The 18,047-nt window shown below is 35.4% G+C and overlaps 4 protein-coding genes across 5 annotated transcripts; 2 read left to right on the top strand and 2 right to left on the bottom strand.

The window, feature by feature from the left end:
- The first annotated feature begins 1,353 nt into the window (after window positions 1-1,353).
- On the top strand, window positions 1,354-4,364 carry LOC110784853 (putative zinc finger protein At1g68190). Of its 2 annotated transcripts, none has more exons than XM_021989296.2 (6): window positions 1,354-1,512; window positions 1,994-2,391; window positions 2,803-3,129; window positions 3,207-3,431; window positions 3,500-3,819; window positions 4,009-4,364. In XM_021989296.2, exons 2-6 carry the CDS (start codon window positions 2,008-2,010, stop codon window positions 4,133-4,135), a joined length of 1,383 nt encoding a protein of 460 aa, XP_021844988.2. In that variant the 5' UTR covers window positions 1,354-1,512; window positions 1,994-2,007; the 3' UTR covers window positions 4,136-4,364. The 2 variants fall into 2 exon arrangements, with proteins under 2 accessions (XP_021844988.2, XP_056696537.1); XM_056840559.1 differs by having other exon boundaries at window positions 1,362-1,512; window positions 1,978-2,391.
- A 3,321-nt stretch (window positions 4,365-7,685) lies between these two features.
- On the top strand, window positions 7,686-11,508 carry LOC110784849 (zinc finger CCCH domain-containing protein 15). Its single transcript, XM_021989294.2, has 3 exons — window positions 7,686-7,851; window positions 8,239-8,990; window positions 10,639-11,508. Exons 2-3 carry the CDS (start codon window positions 8,253-8,255, stop codon window positions 10,945-10,947), a joined length of 1,047 nt encoding a protein of 348 aa, XP_021844986.1. The 5' UTR covers window positions 7,686-7,851; window positions 8,239-8,252; the 3' UTR covers window positions 10,948-11,508.
- Window positions 11,509-11,656: 148 nt separating this feature from the next.
- On the bottom strand, window positions 11,657-14,276 carry LOC110784854 (photosynthetic NDH subunit of subcomplex B 5, chloroplastic). Its single transcript, XM_021989297.2, has 6 exons — window positions 13,892-14,276; window positions 13,658-13,718; window positions 13,131-13,193; window positions 12,948-13,006; window positions 12,553-12,837; window positions 11,657-12,015 (listed from the first exon to the last, which is right to left on the bottom strand). The coding sequence occupies exons 1-5, from the start codon at window positions 14,144-14,146 to the stop codon at window positions 12,607-12,609; spliced, it is 669 nt and encodes a 222-aa protein (XP_021844989.2). The 5' UTR covers window positions 14,147-14,276; the 3' UTR covers window positions 11,657-12,015; window positions 12,553-12,606.
- Window positions 14,277-14,817: 541 nt separating this feature from the next.
- Window positions 14,818-17,847, bottom strand: LOC110784855 (uncharacterized). The gene is made up of 3 exons (XM_021989298.2): window positions 17,634-17,847; window positions 16,761-17,297; window positions 14,818-15,354 (listed from the first exon to the last, which is right to left on the bottom strand). The coding sequence occupies exons 2-3, from the start codon at window positions 17,221-17,223 to the stop codon at window positions 15,305-15,307; spliced, it is 513 nt and encodes a 170-aa protein (XP_021844990.1). The 5' UTR covers window positions 17,224-17,297; window positions 17,634-17,847; the 3' UTR covers window positions 14,818-15,304.
- Window positions 17,848-18,047: the final 200 nt, after the last annotated feature.

The following is an 18,047-nucleotide window of genomic DNA, read 5'->3' as shown; positions in this document are numbered from 1 at the left end:
TTGATACAACCTTCAACGAGGGGGTCTTTCGATCTATTGTAGCTTTAGGATTGAATTAATTTTTTACTTTGTTTATTATTAAGTTTTACATCAGATCAGACTAGAAAAAAAATAAGATCGGGTTAGAAAAGACAAAAAAATTATCACATAACTAGTTTTTAGGCCCGGTCGACGCCCCGTGTTACTGCATTAGTAACATTTATATAATTCTTATTTGAAAATGCTATTAATCAATTCTTTTTATTACATTTATTGGTATATTTTTTTACACCAAAAGGTCTTGCGCGCACAAGGTGTAAAATAAATTTATTGTACACCAAGATAACTTTTACCCATTTTTTTTGGTAACTTTAACCTAGTTCTGATTAACTTTTATATTAGTAAAAAAAGTTGATAGAAAAACATTTGAAATGGTTAAATGATTAATTTTATAAGTTATTAGTGATTTTGAAGAAATAAGTTTTACTAAAATGAAAAAATTTATCACTAAAAAAATTGATAACTTTTACCTATATAAACTTAACTTTAAAGCATTTTGAGTTAACTTTTAGTTCGGTGTACAATATTTATTGTACACCCCTTATAAACAAGAATTTGTGTATTTACACTGATAGCATGTAATGTGTCATATCTCAATGGTAAATACTTCATTGTTTAAACATGAGGTAGCAGGTGAAATAAAATACTCACAAAAACATTGCCCATAAACTTCTTTAAAAACGCATGTTAATATTTAGTATAGATATACTCCCTCCGTCCCGAAATACTCGACCCGGTTTGACCGGCACAGAGTTTAAGGGACTTGAATTGACTTATTTAATTTAATAGGTAGTAGTTGATAGTGGGGTATTATTTTAATGTAGTTAGTGGGAGGTGGGTTAAGAGGTGGGGTTGAGGTTGAATTTTTAATTATTTTTTGTATGGAGTAGGGGGTAGGTGGGTTAATAGGGGTGGAGTGAGAAATAATATAATATTGTTAGAATATTTCCATTTTTAGAAACAGGTCAAGTATTAAGGGACGACCCGATAAGGAAAACAGGTCAAGTATTCCGGGACGGAGGGAGTATTAAAATCTGGAAGAATCAGATTAAAGATTAGAAAAATCGGACATTATCAGACCGGATAAGGCGAAGAGAACTTAGCTAAGTTGTGCTTATTAGGTACGCCATCAATTTCCAAAAAAAAAAACTAAATCTGACAACATTGGAAAAACGTGATTGGGTAAGGTAGTTTGTTAACTTTTGGATGACATGAGAAGCTTTCACAATTCCCATAATCCCATATCGTGAAGTGGGCCCCACACAAAACTCTGTTCCAAGAATGGGCTTTGCCCATAATCCTCACCACGTCAGCAAAAAAGTTGCAAAAAAGGGATAGATTTTAGATAAAAAGTGGGCTAAACAAACACACCCTTAAAATCAACTTGACTGATGACTTATTGACCGTCCTTCAATGGCAGAAGTACAACATTCAAGTCATTCTTGCAGTTGTTAGATTCTTCTTCATTCCCAGGTTGGATTTTTCTTTTCTTCTTTTACACAAACTTATGTTTTCGTTACACTATTGGATGTTAATTAAGTAAACTCCAAGCTTTCTATTTTCGAGCATGAATCTATATATATTAGTTTGGATCACTCTAGTAAGAAACAACAAATAAGTCCATGTGCATTGGAAGTCTGGAAGCTGAGTTTCAAGTCTTGATTTCATTCCCGCCTTTGCAACGTACGCTTGACCGACCTCAATTCTATCTTAGAGGATGTCATTTCTATGAGTTTATTCTGATTTGATTAGTGTCTAAAAATCGATAATGGGTTTGGCCGGATGGGCGGAATTAGGGGTGTTTAAAAATTAAATATGCATTATAAAACATAACACATGTCTAATATTAATTTAAGTTGAAAGTTAGAAGTTAATATTACCTTGAAAGTTAGAAGTTGTTGGAGATACAAAGGTTCAAATGTTGGCTTCCTTATACAGATTAGTGGTTGTGCAGCCAATGAATGAAAAATGGAGAAAACATGTGAATTCTGTGGAGCAGCATGGGCTGTTGTATACTGCGAAGCAGATGCAGCGCTACTCTGCCTCTCCTGTGACACGAAAGTGCATTCAGCTAATGCTCTCTTTGCTCGTCACTCAAGAACCCTTCTCTGTGATTCTTGCAAACAAAAACCTGTTTATGTTCGATGCTTGGACCATTTCATGTTATTATGTCAAGATTGTGACAAGAGTTTTCCACACCATAACAACTTGATCATTCGTAGCTTTACTGGATGTCCTTCAGCTAACCAGTTTGCAGCTTTATCTGGCTTTGATGTCCTCCATCAGTTTTCCACAGCAACTTCTTTCATTACTTCAGATACTGCAACAGGTTTCTGCACCCAACAACATAAGGTAACCTGATTTTTCAGCTTATTCTGCTAATGTCTTGTTCTCAACTTTTTTCTTACATTAAGTTAGTGTGAGACCTTCTCATATGCTACTATGCCCTCGTGCTCCTATTTCACAACCAAGACTTTGTCATTCCGTCTTCTGTCATTCTGTCACTAAGCATTGTTAACTTCTGGGTTTTCGGCAGTAGTAATTCTCAGGTTTGTCAGAATCCATATTTCCTAATGTACATATGATTGAGTGAACTTTTTAAGTTTTTAGTATTGTGGAGTCCTTTACTGTAATCTAGATGTAGTACTGCAGAAGGTTCAGACCATCCAAAACTCGGGTTAAAAGTGGACATTTTTCATTATGAAACAAACATAAATTTTACTGAATTGAATCAACACTTATATCAGATCATTTATTATGCAGAAACTCAGCAATCATCAACGCATGCAAAACAATGGCTTAATCATAAATCAGATTCTTGAGTTGAAAAATCTTCAGCTTACTCAAGGAGATAATCAGACAAAATCATTGCATAATAACGGAGAATATGTTACACCCTCCTCCATGCACACTACTTCAGTAAATGAAAGACTCAAGCAACAATGGAAGGAACTCAATTGTCTCACTAATGAGCTTCAGAGCTTAGACAACTCAAGTCATCTGCCTACTTCTTCTTCTTCTTCATCTTCATATGTAGGAGACTCCTTTTGGCAGTACAATAAAAGTCCAATAGACAATAATATAAATCAGGTTTGTAAATTCTGATAGCTTTCGCAGAATTTTGGTTTGCATGCATTCTCCAAGAGTTTCTAAAAGTGATACTGCAGTTCTGGATGCAAAATTTGCAAGATATTGGAATGTGTCAAGAACTCGGATGCATTGATGACTTCAATATGCCAGATGTTGATATAACATTCCGCAATATTGAAGACTTTCTCATAGGTGATCCTGACCTAACCCGTGCTTTGGTTGAAGACAATGATCCTATGACCTCAGATACTGATAAGACATCCATGAATAACTTAGAAAAGTGCCTTATTGAAACAACACAGGTAATAACTGATGCAAAATATTTGGCTTTTGCTCATTTTAAATGCTCATTTTTGCATCTGCATTTCAGGATATAACTGATGCTTCATTGATTTCCACCAATAAGCATGCTAATTTCATCAAGGAAGTGAATCCACTTGATAATGTTACTCATCAACTATCGAGAAATGTAGAAAATTCATCACATCTGTTTAGATACTCGCGTTCAGCTACATTTTCTTGTTCACGACTCAGTGCTGAAAGATGTGGCAGCGACTTTCTTGACAGTGGAAATTCAGGGAATTTCACAACAAGTGAATATTCAGACAATGTTGCAGAATTACATGGTATAGAAGTTGAAGGTGGGGAAAGTTCAACTAGACTGTCAAAAGAGAAAAACAACAGTCGAATGTAAGTGAACAAACGTATTCCTTCCTTACTTTCAGTCATGACTCATGAGTCCAAATAAGTACAAATATGAAAGCTCGATAAAATCATTTTTGATGTTCTGCTTTTTTTTTTCCTGAATCAAATTTCACAGAACTTTTGACAGTAGTGTTAGAATTTTAGGGGACTGACTCGTGTGATTTCTTATTACAGGGATGGTAAAAAGACTCAACTTGCACCACGTAAGGCTAGAACTGATTTGCATAAGAGAAACAAAAGCCAGTATGCTAAGGTACAAGGCTATGAATCTGATACAGCAACGGTCACTAAGACCTACTGATTGAACTTGTCGACTTCCCATTTCTTTTGTATGTACATAATTTCAATTTACCAACACCATACTATTTCAAGTTTCAAATATATTCTAGACTTTTGGTACCAAATGTGGTAGCCCAAAGCCAGATTGTGAACCTTTCAACTCCTGTATTTTCCTACTTTTTTTTGGTAATTAAGTGCAAACTTATTAATACCAAATTGACAGTATTTACATCATTACAACTGAACCAAAAGTCTTCTATAAGCTAAATGACTACAGGATCATCAGTCTACTCTACCCTACCTCGATTCACCAACGCATACCTTACATTACATGGAAGGTTTTCTTATAAACGATGAGTATGTCTCTTATGAGACATCCATATGCGTAAGACTGCTGATAACAACATTAAAAAAGATAACTATTTGACTAGAAACTATAACTAAAACATGTAACTATTTGATTGAGAAATATAACTATTTGCTAAGAAGTTGATATCTTATACATAAAACCGTCTTGTATAAGTAAAAACTTGATTTTATTTTATTTCATTAATTTTTTTTATTAAGTTCCTATTGAAAATAAAATAATTTTGCTCCTATAAAGCTTATTGAATTGGTGAAATACCAATAATTGAGAGTTTCCTTGTAAGAGAAAGGGATGAAAAAGAAAAATAAAGCTATTAACAACCATTGACTATAACAACTAAAAAGATAATGAAATTCAGAAAGACCACAATTAAGGCTTCGTTTAGTTTGGCGTAAAACGTTTTCAGTGAAAAATGAGTGTTCACAAAAAATATTTCCCGAGGAAAACACAATTCCAAATTAGTTTTCCTTTGTTTGATTATTTATAAGAAAAATAACAGGAAAAGAACCAATTATTTGTTGGTTCAGTGGTGATTGGGGCTGAACTTTACAGGGAGGACCTTGTGTTCGATCCCCCGCAATAACAATTGGGAGGAAACTGTAACCTATCCACCAAGAACTTACCCCGAATCCGGATTAGCCCTAAGGTGAACCGGGTATTAACACCTAAAAAAAAAAACAGGAAAAGAAAAAATAGGAGAATATGAGACAAGATTGATGGAAAAATAAGGAAGGAGGTAAGGGAAAAAAGTGGAAAAGTAATTTTCCTTCCTTTTAGATGTAAAAAGTATTTCCATCTTTGTAAGAGTAATGAAAAAATGGTTTACATCCCTTTCCAATCCAAATAAAGTAAAATGATCGAAAAGGAAAAAATCGTTTTTCATAAAAACGTTTTACATCAAACCAAACCACCATAAGTGAAATCAATATACATTTTTGCCGAACAATTCCGATTTTTGTAATACTTGTGATCTTTGGATACACAAGCCATTTAAACATCCCTCAAAAAACATATTAAAAATATCTCTTTCACGTAGATCATTTGTCATTGTCTATTTAATAACTTTGAAATTCAAAAAACCTAATCAAGATTACATTCTCATTCCTTCATAAACAAGCCATTACTAATTGTAGTATACAGTCGCGATAAATTACAGAAAATGTGCGCGTAAACCTAATTGTTAAAGGGGTCGTGAAGGTGCTACTATTCCTAAGCTTCGTTCTATTGAATTTATTTTGACTGAACTTATATTATCTGAACTTAACTTATTTTGTTTGAAATAAACTTATTTTGTTTGAAATAAACTTATTTTGTCTGAAATAAACTTATTTGTGTGTGAAATGTTTGAAAAAAAACTTATTTTTGTTCAACTTATATTATCAGAACATATCTGAACCTAACTGAACTTATTTAGTCTGAAATAAGTCTCAAAATAAGTCGAACAAAACAGAGCCTTAATGTTCACTATTTCACCGGTCCAAGCCTGAACATGATCGACGAAGACCAGAATTTTGATATGGACGTTGAGACTGGACCGGTTTGCTTGGACAAGACCAAGCTGGTTTATGGTTGATTGGTTGTAGAATTATTAATAAAAATAAATAAATATAAAAACTAAGTAATTGATTAACGACCTTTTCGGAAGTTAAAGTAAAATATCTCAATATAATGTATCTAACATATTAAAAGAGGAAATTAACTTAACTGGTTTATTTTCATACTCCCTCCGTATTTTTTTAAGAGATACACTTGTCTTTTCCGACCGTATTTATTTAAGAGATACACTTGCCATTTTTAGTAACTTATCAACCCCACCATCTAATTAAATAATACATCTAATATACCCTATCACCCACCATCCTATTAAACAAATATTTTCATAAACCTACCGCACCCTCCACCCACTAAAATGACATGGTCCCCACATATTTAATTATTAAAATATCTATCCAACCCCACTTGTTTTATTATTTTATTTCATTCAATTATTCTTCTTAAAACCCGTGTTCGGCCAAGAGTATCTCTTAAAAAAATACGGAGGGAGTATTTTTTTTTGGTCCAAACTAGTTTTAAAGGGCTTTGGACAGTCGAGAATAATATTTTTCGATGGGGGACTGGATCGGTTATCTCCGATCGTATCCAAGATAGGTCTGGTCCATTTTTCTGCCCCCGATCGATTTCTAAACACCTAACTACTAGAGCTATATTGGATGTCCGGCAATGAAAATTGTGTTATGAACTCCAAATTACTCAATGGTAGGCATTAGACCTGTCAAACGGGTCGGTCGGATCGGGTTGTAAAAAATTACTTTCGGGTTCGGGTTGAATCGGGTCGGTCACTTTCGGGTTCGAGTTTACAAATGCTTGTTCAAGACCCAGAACTTTCGGGTTCGGGTCGACCCAACGGGTTGAGAGATTTTAAAACGCGCATTATATTTTCATTAATTTAGGTGATAAATATACAAAATATTGACACAAATTAACAAATTTTCCTACGAAAGTTTATATTTAGTCAAATTTAACTATAAAATGGCGTATAATTCAAATTAAAATCATATTACACACACCAATAGTAAAAACAACGTGTCTATTATGCTTAAATTTTCTCATAATCTCATTTATTACTATAAATATAATGATTTTCAATCGGTCGGGTCCAAAACGGGTTCGGTCGGGTTTTGACCCATTTCTTTTTGGGTTGCTCGGGTTCGGATAAAATCGGGTCACGGGTCACAAAATCTTGTTCAGGACCCAGTATTTTCGGGTCGGGTTCGGTTCGGTTTTCGGGTCGGGTCGATTTTTGACAGCTCTAGTAGGCATCCTACCTCTATTCTCTGTATGTGAAATAAGTATAAGTGGTTTAATGAACAAAAAGAAAATTTTGAATTGAACCACACTTTCAAACATATTGAATTGCCAAATAACGACATACCAACTAGTTTATCTTGTTTACAAAGCTAATATCGCAATATCTGAAATATGTAAACAAACTACGGTAGTTTATAATTGTGAAAGTCATTGAGGTAAAATCTTCGCCCCACCTCCTGAAAACTCGAGCATCGAGAGGATTCCTCCGGACTTCTCAAGTAAGAAGGGGGAACGCGGGAAAATCAAGAAAATTCAGTTACGCTTTACTAATTCACCATAGACGTTAATCCGCAAACGTTGACTCTTTGACTTACGTTATAACACTATAACAGCCAATAAAATTCAGATTCTTCCCGCTCATTTCCTTATCTCTCTCATCCATCTGCATTTTCTCTCTCTTCATCCTCCTTTCTCTCTCCATAATTTGCCTCTATCAGGAGAAAAGAGAAGCTTATCTTTACTCCTCACCTTAATTTCGAACTAGATTATCAAGAATTTAACCTGTAAGTCATCCTAATTGTTAATTTTCATCATTTTTTGTTGAAATTTCAAGTATTTTGCTATTATGAGTGAGTTAATTTTTGCCGAACGACTTTTTTTAGTTTGATCAATCTTCGAAAACGAATTATATCTGAGAATATAATCTATTTTGCTGATTTTGATCGCAATTTAAAAGGTTTTGCGAAGTCGACTTTTGAATCTCCTACTATCTCGCAAATCGCAATGTTGTAATTTTCTCGCTAAATTCGAATAATTAGTTTCTAATCATCATGTTTTCACTGCGAAGTTTAGAATTTATGATCTATTTTTTCGATTTAATCTTCTGCATTGTGGAAAACCCTAGGAATTCATCAGCGAAGTTTTTTGCTCTGTTTTTTGGAATTTTGCAGCAAAAACTCGGAAAATGCAGCAAGATACACCCGCCTCTACAATGATGATGAATCAAATGTCATCAGCTGCAGATATCTTCTCTCCGCCGCCGTACTCCTCCATATTTTTTCACTCCGCCACCTCTCCGACAACTTTCAAAGCTTCTCCATGCACTTCCGAAGGACAATCCACAATAAACGCAGCCAGCTTTGCCACCACAGCAGCTAAACATCTCTCTCGTTTAATGTCGGATCACAAGGAGCTTCTCAGTCGCCAATCTCTCTGTCTAGCTCAGCTCCGCAAGACGTTCAAAGAAGCAGAAACTCTCCGGCAAGAGAACACTAACCTCCGACTCGCAAACGTGGAGCTGAGCAACCAGGTCAACCTTCTCATCCAAGCCACACTCCAGAGCCAATACCAGGCGGTACCGTTTTCTGATTATCCGGAGCAATACGGCTCGTCGTCTCTCTCCGCGGCTGCTGAGAAGTTCAGCGTTGGCGTCGACGGCTGCGGCTTCGAGAAGGAGAGAGAATGTGAAGATTGGGATGAAGGATTCTACAGTAAGAATCAGAATCAGAGTAGCGTGATTGAGAAGAATCTAGTGGAGGATCACAAGGAGGAGAATGATCGAGTCTCTCTGCCGAAGAGTATCTCAGTTAGGTCTAATGGATTCTTGAAGATAAGTCAAATTGCTGCTGCTCCTACTCGGAAAGTTTCTGCTCCAACTCAGTCTGTGACTCGGATCGGATCTCCAAACCCTGTGTCTGGGCCGGTATGACTCTAATTTCGATTCTACTATACAATTTCTTAAGGAAGTCATGAATTTAGGTTTAATTATATTTTTTGTGCAACGTTGGATGAGAATTGCTCATGCTTAATTGTTTGATAGTATTCACTGGTTGTTTGGTGCATGAATAATGTTCAGTTGAATTTACAGTGACTGGTTGTTGTTATGGTGGTTACATGACCAAATTAGCATGGCGATGTTTACATGTGTTAACCTAATTCCAATATCCTGTCAAAAGAAAAAACAATCAACTTCAATGTTAGGCAGTTAACTTTATTAATTGTGAAGTTAACAAGTTACGGAGTACAATGCTGCAATTTGTCACCCAAAAAAAGAGTTAATGTGTTCTTCTAATTGCTGCTGTGGTGGTGTTGCTGTGTGATCAAGTTAAATTTTTTGTTATTGTTGGCCTTGTTGCAAGAGACCGCCAGTTAGTGTTAAAATTGAGATTTGGTTAAGTACAAAAGAATAGCTTTTGTTAGACTAAGCTTAAATTAGTACAAAGGAAAACATGCGTTAGATGTTTAGGCTCATGTATTATATGTTCAGGCTTATATTAGTCTGTACAGATAGAATAATTAGCACAGAACAGACAATGATTATTTGATTTACTTGTGGTGTTTATCAGTACATTGGTATTCTAAATTGCATGGAGCAGAAGATCAGGTAAGTGGTTGTTGATTTTGGTGTTACTGATGGACTATTAGACATGCAGTTCTGAATGTGAATATGAAGTAAATACATTCAGTTAACCAGTCATTTTCTTTGAATTAACTGGCTTTCAGTCGATATGCTAATTACAGCTTTAGGTAGAAGTAAGCTAAGATGCACAAAAGTTTGTGCTTTTGAAATCAGACGATAGGAGTCTTGAGTAATTGAATATAGAATTTCAATTTACATCTAAAATAGCCATTCATGGTGATAGCATGTAAGGGTGCATTAGCTGTTTTCAGTAAACTGCATTTGTTTAGAAACAAAGTTCATTGAAATGAGAATAGCATCAGATTATTTAGACACCTCTTGTGCTGATCATAATTAGTGAATATACTTGCAAAGTAATTGGCCTGGCATAATGAATTAAAGCACCACTTTATCATTTTCTATTAGTTGCAGGATTCCTCTGAAGTAATTTTGGTGAATAGTGGTCAGAAAGAACATAGTACTAAGTCTAGTGATTAATTAGCTCGCTGAAGCTCTTCTTCAGTTAAGTGCTAAGCCTTTCCCGAAAGCTGTAGTACGTAGTATTCTGTTGTTATTGCCTTATTGGGATATCAGCAAATCAAAGCATACATAATTTATAAATTCTGGAAGTTGTATTTCTGAAATTCTCACTGAATATAAGTTCTGCATCTGACTTTGGCTTGGCATCATTGAGTAGCTGGTTGATTTTAGGCTGTCCATTTAGCCTAGAAACTTCATCTTCCTTATTAACGCAATTACTTTCTCGTACCTCCTTTTATTCCCGAATCTGGACTTCAGATCAGTAGGAGGCAGTAAAAAGCTTGCCTTTTTATGGTAACTAACTGTTGGGACACGGCATACCATCCAAAGGATGTCGAATTCTAATTCCTACATTATAGTCGGATAGTTTGCTTGGTTATTGATATTGGTTGAATTATATAATGCGTGACAGCAAAAGGTGTATGTTCGAGGAGGCAGCAAGAAAGAAGGACCAATAGAGCTTGAAGTTTACAATCAAGGAATGTTTAAAACTGAGCTATGCAATAAATGGCAAGAGACTAAGACCTGCCCTTATGGAGATCATTGTCAATTTGCTCACGGCATAGACGAGCTTCGTCCTGTCATCCGCCACCCTCGCTACAAGACTGAGGTCTGTCGCATGGTCCTTTCTGGTGATAGCTGCCCTTACGGTCATCGCTGCCACTTCCGCCATGCCCTTACTGATGAGGAGAAGCTCATGCATCCCCACATGCATAACTAGCCAACTCTTCCACGGTTACCAACTTCATAACCTGCTGAAACCTAGTTGAGGTATGATGACTTTCTTTATACTATGATGGGAGACTGAATGTGTTTTATAGTTCCATATGATAAATACCTATTAGTCAAATATACTATGCTCTGTAGTAAACTACATATCACAATACAGAATTACATAATCAGGATGATATTAGTAAGTACTAAGTACAATGTCTATAAATACCAAAAAAAAAAAAGGAAACAAGAGGGTAGATAGTATTATGGCAGAGGAAAGTTGATGTTGACGGTTCGCTAGCTACTTCTGATGCTGAAAGCATCAGTTAAGAGAGTAAAGAAGACTGGACTAGTTTTTGCAGTAAGTTCTGTTAGTTCATGCTCAGTTCTATTAACGTTTTCCAGAACTTGTTTGTAAAACTGTCATGCAGAATCTGAAACTGCTGACTAGTAGTACTGGATATTATACTCTGTAATCAGTGGATGTTTTTTTTACGTAATATTGAGTCTGGCTTGTAAAGTTGTAAATAAATAAAAGTACTTTTTGTTCGGTACTAGCATCAAACAAGCTGTGAAGGTTTTAGTATATTCAAACATTTGTCTGAGTTCTGAAGAATCCTCCCAATTTAGATAGGGGGAGTACTTGAGGAGAAAGTAGGATTGTGTCATTACATTGATGACTGATATGGTGATCTGAAAAGTGAAAATCAGTCCGCTTGTACAAAAACCCTAAATAGTTAAACAGCAGGACTTTGCCAGGATGCCATTGCACCTCAAAGTAAGCAAACAAACTATACACAGCCACAAATGTTTGCATTTGTAATGCGTTGTTGATAGGTAAGATAACTACAACAAAAAAAGATGCTAAATAAACTGCTGTATGCTTGTAAATTCTAGCTATATATGAACATAATGAACAATCAACAACATGCATTAATAACATAGTGTCAACTTTACATCAGAATCAAGATGTCTTTTGCCTGCTGCTGAGAAAATGAGGCCACCCTTCCCCAATCAATTAGCATTTGCTTCAATTCAATGTTCCCAGGAGCTTCTCTACCATCTTCAGTTGTGACTGAGGTTAAAAAAGGACTTCATTATATTAGGAACTTAAATAGGTAAATCAGATCACATAGCAATATCAAATACTATTCTGCAGAATGCAGTAACACATATAAAGATCGTAGCGCATCATCACTTGTGAGTTTTCTTTTCTCATACTGTGGTTGTTTATGCAGAAACTCCCAACAGACTAATTGAATAGAGTACTATATTAGAGCTATTAGCCTATCGCTCATGGCACATATATTCTCAAAAACACATACGAACTGACCCAATTTCATTTTATTAAGATCTTATAAAAACTGTACTAGCAGTGATTTCAATAATTCAACTTGAAAATATCTGTATGTTATTTTACAATGACGCAATTGGAGAGCACTATTTGTTTTGGAAACAACAAACAAGTCACGGGCCGTGACTTGTTCTCAGAAGCCTCCACTCCTAGCTCAATTTTAAAAAGAAAGCCATGAACTCAACTTATGTGGTGTGACCTGAGTTGAATCATTGGACAAGGTAAAACATCTAAACCGCAGAAATCAGACAAAAATACCTGCTTTATCTATGCCGGTTTGGCAGAACCCAAACCAAGGCCATTTCTTGGTAACTATCTCTTTAATAAATCATCATTCTTCAAAGTGAAATCCCAGAGATCTCCGTATTTTTCGTTAAAGTCCCAAATGTCCATAGTATTATAATCAGCGATCAACTTATCACGAGCTCCTCTCTCCATATTGTATATTTGGGGCTCAAAGTTATGAGGTTGGTCTGGTTTATCCATCTCAATTATGCAAAATATGATTACAAATAGACCTGCTCCAATGAACAGATAATCCCCCTACAAGTTTTGAACACCAAACAAAAACATTAAAGTTTAAACCCCAAACTATACATGCATCTATCTGTAGGAATTGATTTTTCATCGCACACATGCAGTTTAGATATTACCGGAACATTGAAATACATCCCAGCAGCAACTGCTGGAAGGAACAGCCACGAAATGAGCCCTGCCCGTTCATTAAGAAACAATATTAACTCAAACTGTAGGCAGTTTTTGTCAATTCCTACACATTTTGACAAAATTTATGGCTAAATTAATCAAGGATTTGAGCACCAAGATCAAAATCAAACCTTGGAAACCAGTAGGTGGGTCCATGGAATTATATTCTTCAGCCACTGCGCCCCAAAATGATCCTGAAACAAATTACCAGCAGGAGTATGTATTATGTATATCATCTTATTGACTCGAATTAAAGCAGGCGCAATGTATGGCATTTCACTTGAGCAGTTCAGAAGCATGCAATTCTGACCCAGAAACGTGCAGAAGTTAATTCATCCTCTTACAATTTGTACACCAAGTTCCAATTATTTCGTTTTCAGGAAAATATTATCCTTAAAATTTTCCCAGAAAGTCAGTTCTGAAGTGCAATCTCTTGTACAAATTGGCAAGAGCACCAAGATCATACTTATGTAACAACAAAAAATGACAAGCGCCGAACAACTTTTAGTTTTTCTATATTTCATAGGAAAACTGACATCCATGATACTAAACAATCTATACAATGCCTGAAAATAAGTAAAAGTAGAAAATTTCATTAAAAAAATAAGCAGCAAAATCAAGTTACAAGTGGTAATAATGAAGCAAGTTTTATGCCTACCTTTCTCGGAAGATTCATAAAATGTGTGATGTTCATCATATTTTCCATATACAAAATCTTCCTACAGACAGCAGTAATAGTAATAGTCAAATTCAAGCAACACATTCTGTTAAAGTAAGAATAAACCCACATATGTTTAGTCTTATCCGTGTAATCAACAGCAAGAATCATGATATACAAGTATAAAAGAGAAGTAAAAAACGGAAGAGAGAGGAGAGGGTAAGAGAGACAAACAGGAGCAACTCCATTAGTAGCCCAACGGTCACGAGGGTCTTCATTAAGGTCAGGTTCAATATCAGTTAAACCAGCTGCTTTCAATTTTGTAAACAACAACCTTGTTGGATTGCTTCGAATCGAGGGTTTCTTATTGTTGTTGTAATTGTTACAATAAGGTGGTAGAGTTAAATTAGTGGTGATTTTGGATGATGGGTTTGTAGAAATGACTGCTGTAGCTGCAGGTACACAAGTACAAGCACAAGTTGCCGCCATAACTTCGTTTCAAGGTCAGCACTCAAAAACAATCAACCAACCAACTAACTGTTGGTAGTGGTGGAGAGTATGTCTGATTAACAGATTAGCTTCATTTTTCCTTTGGTGCTGCCAACTCAGCTTGTGTTTCATCCAACCATTTCTTTTTTTTATCCAAAAGTATTCTGTATTCTTATTTAGAGTTAGGCCCCCTCCTTTTTGGGTTAATTTCAGTCTCAGGCCTTATTTTTCACTTCAGTTCAAGAGCATTCAGTTCGATTAGTTCAATTCAATTAAGTTCACACCTTAGGAATATTCGTACGAGGAAGTTTAACAGGCATAGAGTCAAAACCTTGACCATAACTTCGATTACAAGTGTTCTCCCTTACTAGTATAGTTGAAAGATTACAAACCATGAAAAGCAAGTAAACCTTAATTTTGATGTTTGTTCGTGTTTCTTTAGTTTTCGTTGTTGCTTTAGTACTTGTACTTCTTGTCCAGGAAAATAATACAAGTACTTTCTTTTTCACAACACTGTGAAACATAAGTGCAGAAAGATAATTAAACAAACAACAAAAAGAAATAGTCCCAAAATGATTTTGGGCTCGGCTAAGGAACTGTCCAGTAAACGTGAGACAAGAGAAGTAAAGAGCTACGTTAAAGAGAACAAACACGCTGCCAAAAAAAAAGTATACAACAAAACGAACAGAGTTCTTGATATTATTAATAAATTTAAAAGTATTTACAGCTGAAGAATCAAGTTATTCACAATATCCGGATTTATTTACAATGATCAAAGCAAAGAATTTACAAAGAATTCACATTAACAGGGATTGAGGGCATGAGTGCACTGCTTCCTCACACCCTTTCACCAAGAATTTCTTTTTGATTTTGAGCCAAACTTTTTTTTGTTTTTTTTTGTTTTTTTGGAACCTTCAATATCATATTAACAGATCTACAGAATTAATGAGAAAGATAAAGACAGGGTTTGCCGTATAGGCTGGAGTATTTCAACTTACTGCCAATCCCATCAAAGTTTGCAGAACAGTTTTAAAGAAGTTGAAATGCATCAGCTTATATGAATACTGCCTTGGTTTTTTTTAAAAAAAAGAAGGTTGACGTAATTCACAAACAAAACAGCAGAGCAGAAAGAGCACAGCAGGTAGCAATCTCGAAAGTTCAGTTGCCCTGTAGAGAGGAAAGCCACCGCTCCATGGACTTTTTGCTATCTGTAAATGGCAAAAGAATAACAGAACAAGATCAGAAACAAAAGTTGCAAATATGCCTCACATCTTAAAATCTCTAACCCATAGGCATATTCAACCCAAACAATCACCTCAATATGTTCCTACTAAAGCAAAAATGAAAGATGTACACAGCATTTACATACAATATAATGGACAATACCCTAAGTAATAAACAATACCACAAAGTGAAACTGATGGTGAGAACTGAGAAAAGATTTGGGGAACAATACATATTCAATATTTCAACTCAGTGCTTGGCCTTTTTGGCAGGACTAATAGCAATTAGTAGAATGTTAGTTATTGTCTGTTAACAGCAATAATACACAAGTATCGAAGCCAAGGTATTGGAGTTGATTTGTGTTTATTAAAGAATATTAGGAAGAAACAATTATTATGGGACTTAAAGATTTTGTGAAGGGAGAGACTTGCACTTTATTTTTAGAAAAGAATTCAAATCCAATCAAAAAATCACCAGAGTTTCCATGCATCAGAGCATGCCACTATATACAAGTTGAGACTAGCTCCATCAATTTTTGCAGCCAATCTACTAATCAGGAAGCACCATTAATTGGTGCAATATCAAGCGAATTAAGATGCTGCTTCCATAAATGTTTAGAGTTTAGACTAATTGTGTCACTTATCCTTCACTCTTTGCTATCCGTTGTTACACTCCAATACTCCATTCTATCAGACCCAAACTATATTCTTCCACATCAACTTACACTGATCCCTTCGATTCCCATCCCAACAACTTCACTCCCCCGTCCTTCCTCGGGTGAGGGTCTACCATAAAAAACTCAATAAGCTCCATAGTTCAGCGACCCAGTATATTCCAACCCATTACTAATCGTTTTCTGGAAGTGGATGAATGACTAACCATGATTTCCAGCTTTTTTGGCAACTAGGTAATCAAAACCTAAGTCTAGAGAGGAAAGGAAAAACAGCAATGCAGTCATTGAGGTCAAACATAAACCAAGGAACCTCACTTTCATTTTATCAAAAGCACAAATATAAATATATGACCAAAATTCTCTTTTCAACCAGAAAATCAAAGGTTTCTTCAATTTCGGAAGGGTTATTGTCTCATACAGTAACTACCATTTGTATTCAAATCAATTTAGGTGGTGATTAATGGACTTGAGAATCTCACAGCATGATCTAAACAAGCAACAGTAAAGATAATACTATACATTAGGTCAAACAAGATATTATAACTTAAAGTTCAGCAACGGCTCAAGCTTAACTACAACAAGATTCCATACAAGAAAAACCATGATTTATAACAAAAAAGGATAAAATAAGCAATCCAATTGAAATCTAACAACTAATTCTGTTTACACTTCCTAAAAACGAAATGAGACAACAAACAAAAAGCTGCTTGAACTTACCAGCAGAGTAAAGCTCTGGTACATTGACATTGTTATCAGAATTGTTTTTTCTATAGTCTTGTTTCGCTCCAGAGCCACGCCCATAGCACCGGACAAGAACACCAAATCCCCCATCAATCTCATCCTCACTCAAGAACCCAGAGGCATGCGGCTCCGACCAACCGATTGACCAATCTGAGGCATCCGAATCAGAATCAGATGAATACCCTCCATCTGAAGGGACAAGGACAACATCATGCTCCTTATCAATCTTTCCATCATCTTGACTCCATTTTCTCCTAACCCTCCTCGAGTTCGAAGCTAAGTTACCCCCAGCCCCACTTATCCCAGGAAATTTCAACAAATCCAGTTCCACCACATTCAGTTCAGGTGATGAATTTAGAGAAGACCCTTTCTGTAATTTAGCATCTTTTTTTTTGCCACTCCACAACCACCAAGAGAGGTTGGGTAATGTCACAGACATAAATCAATAAGATATTCCCACAACCTTCTTATCCCCAAAATATAAATGGCAAATTACAGAATAATTCCCTGCAACTAAAAACAATGAAAACCCATAATTAAATGGCAATTAAACGACCTAATGATATTCAAATTCGAAGTTTATAACAGACGGAGTAAATAGCAATTTGATTAACGAAATCAATCATTGACAAAAAAAATCAACTGAAAAACCATGATTAGGTTTAATTGAATTGGAAATTCAAAATCAAAACATGATCTTATCAGGTTAAAGTTGTACCATAAAGAACCAAAATTAACACCTTACTAATCTATGATACCATCAAGAAAGATTGAGAAGCCTAAAAAATTACTTGATCAAGAAACTTAGGATAAGAGAGAAATTCAACAAAGAAAGGAGCAGTTGGGTACCTGAGATTTGACGATACAAAATGAAGGAAGAAATTTGGGGTTCGCTGAAAATTTCAGAAATCGTGTGTTAGACGCCAATCTCTCTCCAGAAAGAGGGCGAAATTGGGGAATTACGCCATTATATAAGAGGGAGAACGAAGTTGTGTAGAAGGAGGAAACTAGGAAGCTTAGGTGGTTACTGGTTCATTGAATCTTTCTTTTCGTTTTTGAGGGAGAATAAATATTTATCCTTTATCCTTTTATTTTGGCAATACAACTTTATCCTAATTCACTTTTTTTCTTAAATTTTTTTTTCGGTAGTTTTTCTTATCTTTCAAAAAAAAAAAAAAACTTCAATTTTTTTCCTTTTTTATGAGGGGAATCCTAATTTACTTAAAAAAATGAAAAATATTTTAATTCACTTTTTGTTTCGAT

This window comes from Spinacia oleracea, chromosome 3, assembly GCF_020520425.1.
Source record: "Spinacia oleracea cultivar Varoflay chromosome 3, BTI_SOV_V1, whole genome shotgun sequence".
In the NCBI taxonomy this organism is placed as follows: Eukaryota; Viridiplantae; Streptophyta; class Magnoliopsida; order Caryophyllales; family Amaranthaceae; genus Spinacia; species Spinacia oleracea.
This window is presented reverse-complemented; position numbering and strand designations above follow the sequence as displayed.

Excerpts from the sequence above, each read along its gene's own strand:
- LOC110784855 (XM_021989298.2), bottom strand. The coding sequence starts at position 17,223 with ATGTCTGTGACATTACCCAACCTCTCTTGGTGGTTGTGGAGTGGCAAA. Across the intron at positions 15,355-16,760 it reads ACCAGAGCTTTACTCTGCTG|ATAGCAAAAAGTCCATGGAG; the intron begins GTAAGTTCAAGC and ends TGCCATTTACAG.
- LOC110784849 (XM_021989294.2), top strand. The coding sequence starts at position 8,253 with ATGCAGCAAGATACACCCGCCTCTACAATGATGATGAATCAAATGTCA. Across the intron at positions 8,991-10,638 it reads CAAACCCTGTGTCTGGGCCG|CAAAAGGTGTATGTTCGAGG; the intron begins GTATGACTCTAA and ends AATGCGTGACAG.
- LOC110784853 (XM_021989296.2), top strand. The coding sequence starts at position 2,008 with ATGGAGAAAACATGTGAATTCTGTGGAGCAGCATGGGCTGTTGTATAC. Across the intron at positions 2,392-2,802 it reads TCTGCACCCAACAACATAAG|AAACTCAGCAATCATCAACG; the intron begins GTAACCTGATTT and ends TTTATTATGCAG. Across the intron at positions 3,820-4,008 it reads GAGAAAAACAACAGTCGAAT|GGATGGTAAAAAGACTCAAC; the intron begins GTAAGTGAACAA and ends TTCTTATTACAG.
- LOC110784854 (XM_021989297.2), bottom strand. The coding sequence starts at position 14,146 with ATGGCGGCAACTTGTGCTTGTACTTGTGTACCTGCAGCTACAGCAGTC. Across the intron at positions 13,719-13,891 it reads CTACTAATGGAGTTGCTCCT|GAAGATTTTGTATATGGAAA; the intron begins GTTTGTCTCTCT and ends TGCTGTCTGTAG. Across the intron at positions 13,007-13,130 it reads CCCACCTACTGGTTTCCAAG|GGCTCATTTCGTGGCTGTTC; the intron begins GTTTGATTTTGA and ends ATGAACGGGCAG.